This window comes from Corella eumyota, chromosome 3 (assembly GCF_963082875.1).
Source record: "Corella eumyota chromosome 3, kaCorEumy4.1, whole genome shotgun sequence".
Taxonomy (NCBI): domain Eukaryota; kingdom Metazoa; phylum Chordata; class Ascidiacea; order Phlebobranchia; family Corellidae; genus Corella; species Corella eumyota.
Genome location: NC_137492.1, coordinates 8818834 through 8821519, shown reverse-complemented (window position 1 = coordinate 8821519; position 2686 = coordinate 8818834). Strand labels below are relative to the sequence as shown.

The following is a 2686-nucleotide window of genomic DNA, read 5'->3' as shown; positions in this document are numbered from 1 at the left end:
CGTGAGCCAATTTATTTATAGTTACATAATTTTTTTACAACATTTTTAATGAACTTAAAGTTTTTTTTTATTATTTGGCTTTAACGAAATTATATTGAAATATTCTTTTTATTTTGTTTTTCTTTTATTTATTAAAATTTTAAAACAACGGACTTTTTAGAATACCATAGCCGAAGTAACTATTTAATTTTTAATAAAATAATGCAATAACACCCATAAAGCTACATAGGTATTATAAAAACATTAATTTGAGAGTATTCAGTAAATTAATATTACTACTAAACCGTATATTATTGTTTATTTTTTTCATTTAGTCGTTCTCATATGAAACTGGGATTTTTATATGGAATGTAAATGAGCTTCAACCTAACCATAGATTTTGTGTGTTAGGATGGTATTATAACAGCTTGCCTGAAAAACTTTATAGAAGTGAAAATGCAGTTCAAAGCTTCTCTACCAAACCAGGTATTTGTAGTTTAAAGGCTTAAGGATTTACTTAAAGTACTTTACAAAAAAATATTAAATTTTTATCGAAAATAGGCAATAAAGTTATGTTAAATTTGATGCTATTTTACAATAAACTTTAGGTAGTTTAGGTTGGTAAAATTAACAAAGCTTTTAATATAAAATAGACAAGACTTCATCTTTATTCTAGCTTTAAGAAGATTTCTTTTACAGTTTAACCTGTAGTAACGTTTGCTTTTTTAGCAGTTTTGACTTCATGTACAGTAAAGTACAATATTTAGTTAACCAGTCGGTTTACCATGCAATAGTGTTTACCTAAAACCCGATTATGAATTAATTCTTTAACTTTAATGCAACTTCATAGTTAGTTATTTTTTGTTATTAAGAAAACAAGTTTAACTGGAATATAATTTTGGCGATGGTCGTTGTTGGAGTTCTATTTGTTTTGGGTTTACTTTTCTTTATAATAATAAGAAAAATTAAACGATGTAGACAAGATATAAAACAGATTCCTGAATTTTGGGTAAAATTTTTTTTAGAAAAAAAAGTTAGAAAAAAGATTTAAAAACTATTTACTTTAAGTTTAAGTTTAAAACATTTTAAATTAAAAGTTACAACCATGTTTAATTTTTATTTTTTACATAATTTAAAAACGTTTAATTTTTTTTTTACTTAAATAGCTAAAACTATTATTTTTTTTTATTTTAAGTTAAAGTTTAATAAGTTAAAGTTTAATATTGTTTGATGTTATCAGGAAATGGAATTATCGAATATGTCCACAAAAAACGAACATCACATTCCATCTAGGTGCCGATGATATGTTAATTTATTTACAAAATTTTATAACAAAAAATTAAAAAATTTTAAGATACTTTGGAATTACTATAATTTAGTTTATTTATTTATTTTTTATGTAAAAAGTCTCAAGCTTAGATAGTTTAGGATCTTTTTGATTATTCTATATTGCCCGATTTTTACTCAAAAGCAGTTTTTTTATAAAGATTTTATAAGTACTTTATACTAAAAACTTATTTTATAAACAGCTGATTTTTTTCAGGTTTTTAAAAAAGGAAAATTTATCAAATTTGAAACGAGACATTTTTATTAGTGTTTCAAAAGGTAAAAAATTAAAATTAAATATTTTTTAAAAGTTAGTTTTTAAAAATGAATTTTTAAATTTTTGGTAATGTTTCAACAAATTATTAAACGCAAAGTTGTAAAAGTTTTATAAACAACAAAAATATTTTTCTTGTTTCTGTAATTGTATGAAAACAGTTTATCGAATAAAGGTTATTAAAAATGCGATTTAAACATTCTTTGCTTTTTTTCAGGATCCGAAAAATTTGAGCCATACAAAATAAATCAAAACAATAACCAAGTCGTTTACCGACCTCAATCATATATACAAGAAACTAGTAATAACCAAAAAAACTTTAACAAAGCAAAAATTAATGTAAGTAGTTCAAATATAACTGGCGTTTTCACGGACAAAACTGGAGTGTCAAAAAATTGTAATTACTGGACAACACGTGACCAAAATCTAGAGGTCAATCTTAAAGGTCAGGCGACTTGTAAAACCAAATTTGATCACCTTGATGTAATTCAAAGCTTAGAACCAGTAGAATATATTCAACTTCGTCTTAGTTCTGGCACTGAGGAAAACTTCGGTGCTTATGTATGCAAATAAACTTTTTACAGTATTTTGTCAAGATAACGGTAAAAATTTGAAATAATTTTTTTTGTAAATACCTTTTTGCCAGTTGTTCTATGTTTGTTAAACCTCATAGTTACAGATTTAATTTTATTCAAACCTCAAAAACCACGTAGGCATTTTAATAAATATGCTTGACAATTTAAAGTACAAAAATCTTACATTAAAGCAAAAAAATATTTCAACTTTCAATCTTTAAATTAAACCTTTCTATTCAAAATTTCAAAAATATTCAGAACTAACAAATATAAAAATATACTTAAATAAGGATTAAATCAAATTTATTGTTTTTATTTAAATTTATGGTAACAATATTGAATTTTTATTAAAATAATCTAAAATTTACAAAATAATTGTTAACCATATTATTAGTTTAAACACATTGGCCAAAAAAAATGTTTAATTTTTTGCTTGACCAGTTTAATATAAAGATTGCTTAATTGTTTTTGTGCTATATGCATTATAAGTTTTTTTTTAATAAATATAAACACATTTCAATTTTATTTAATT

At 23.0% G+C, this 2686-nt stretch overlaps 1 protein-coding gene across 1 annotated transcript; it reads left to right on the top strand.

Moving 5' to 3' along the window:
- Positions 1-879: 879 nt before the first annotated feature.
- Positions 880-2152, top strand: LOC145745931 (uncharacterized). Its single transcript, XM_082564112.1, has 4 exons — positions 880-988; positions 1220-1272; positions 1523-1584; positions 1797-2152. Exons 1-4 carry the CDS (start codon positions 884-886, stop codon positions 2150-2152), a joined length of 576 nt encoding a protein of 191 aa, XP_082420238.1. The 5' UTR covers positions 880-883.
- The last annotated feature ends 534 nt before the right edge of the window (positions 2153-2686 follow it).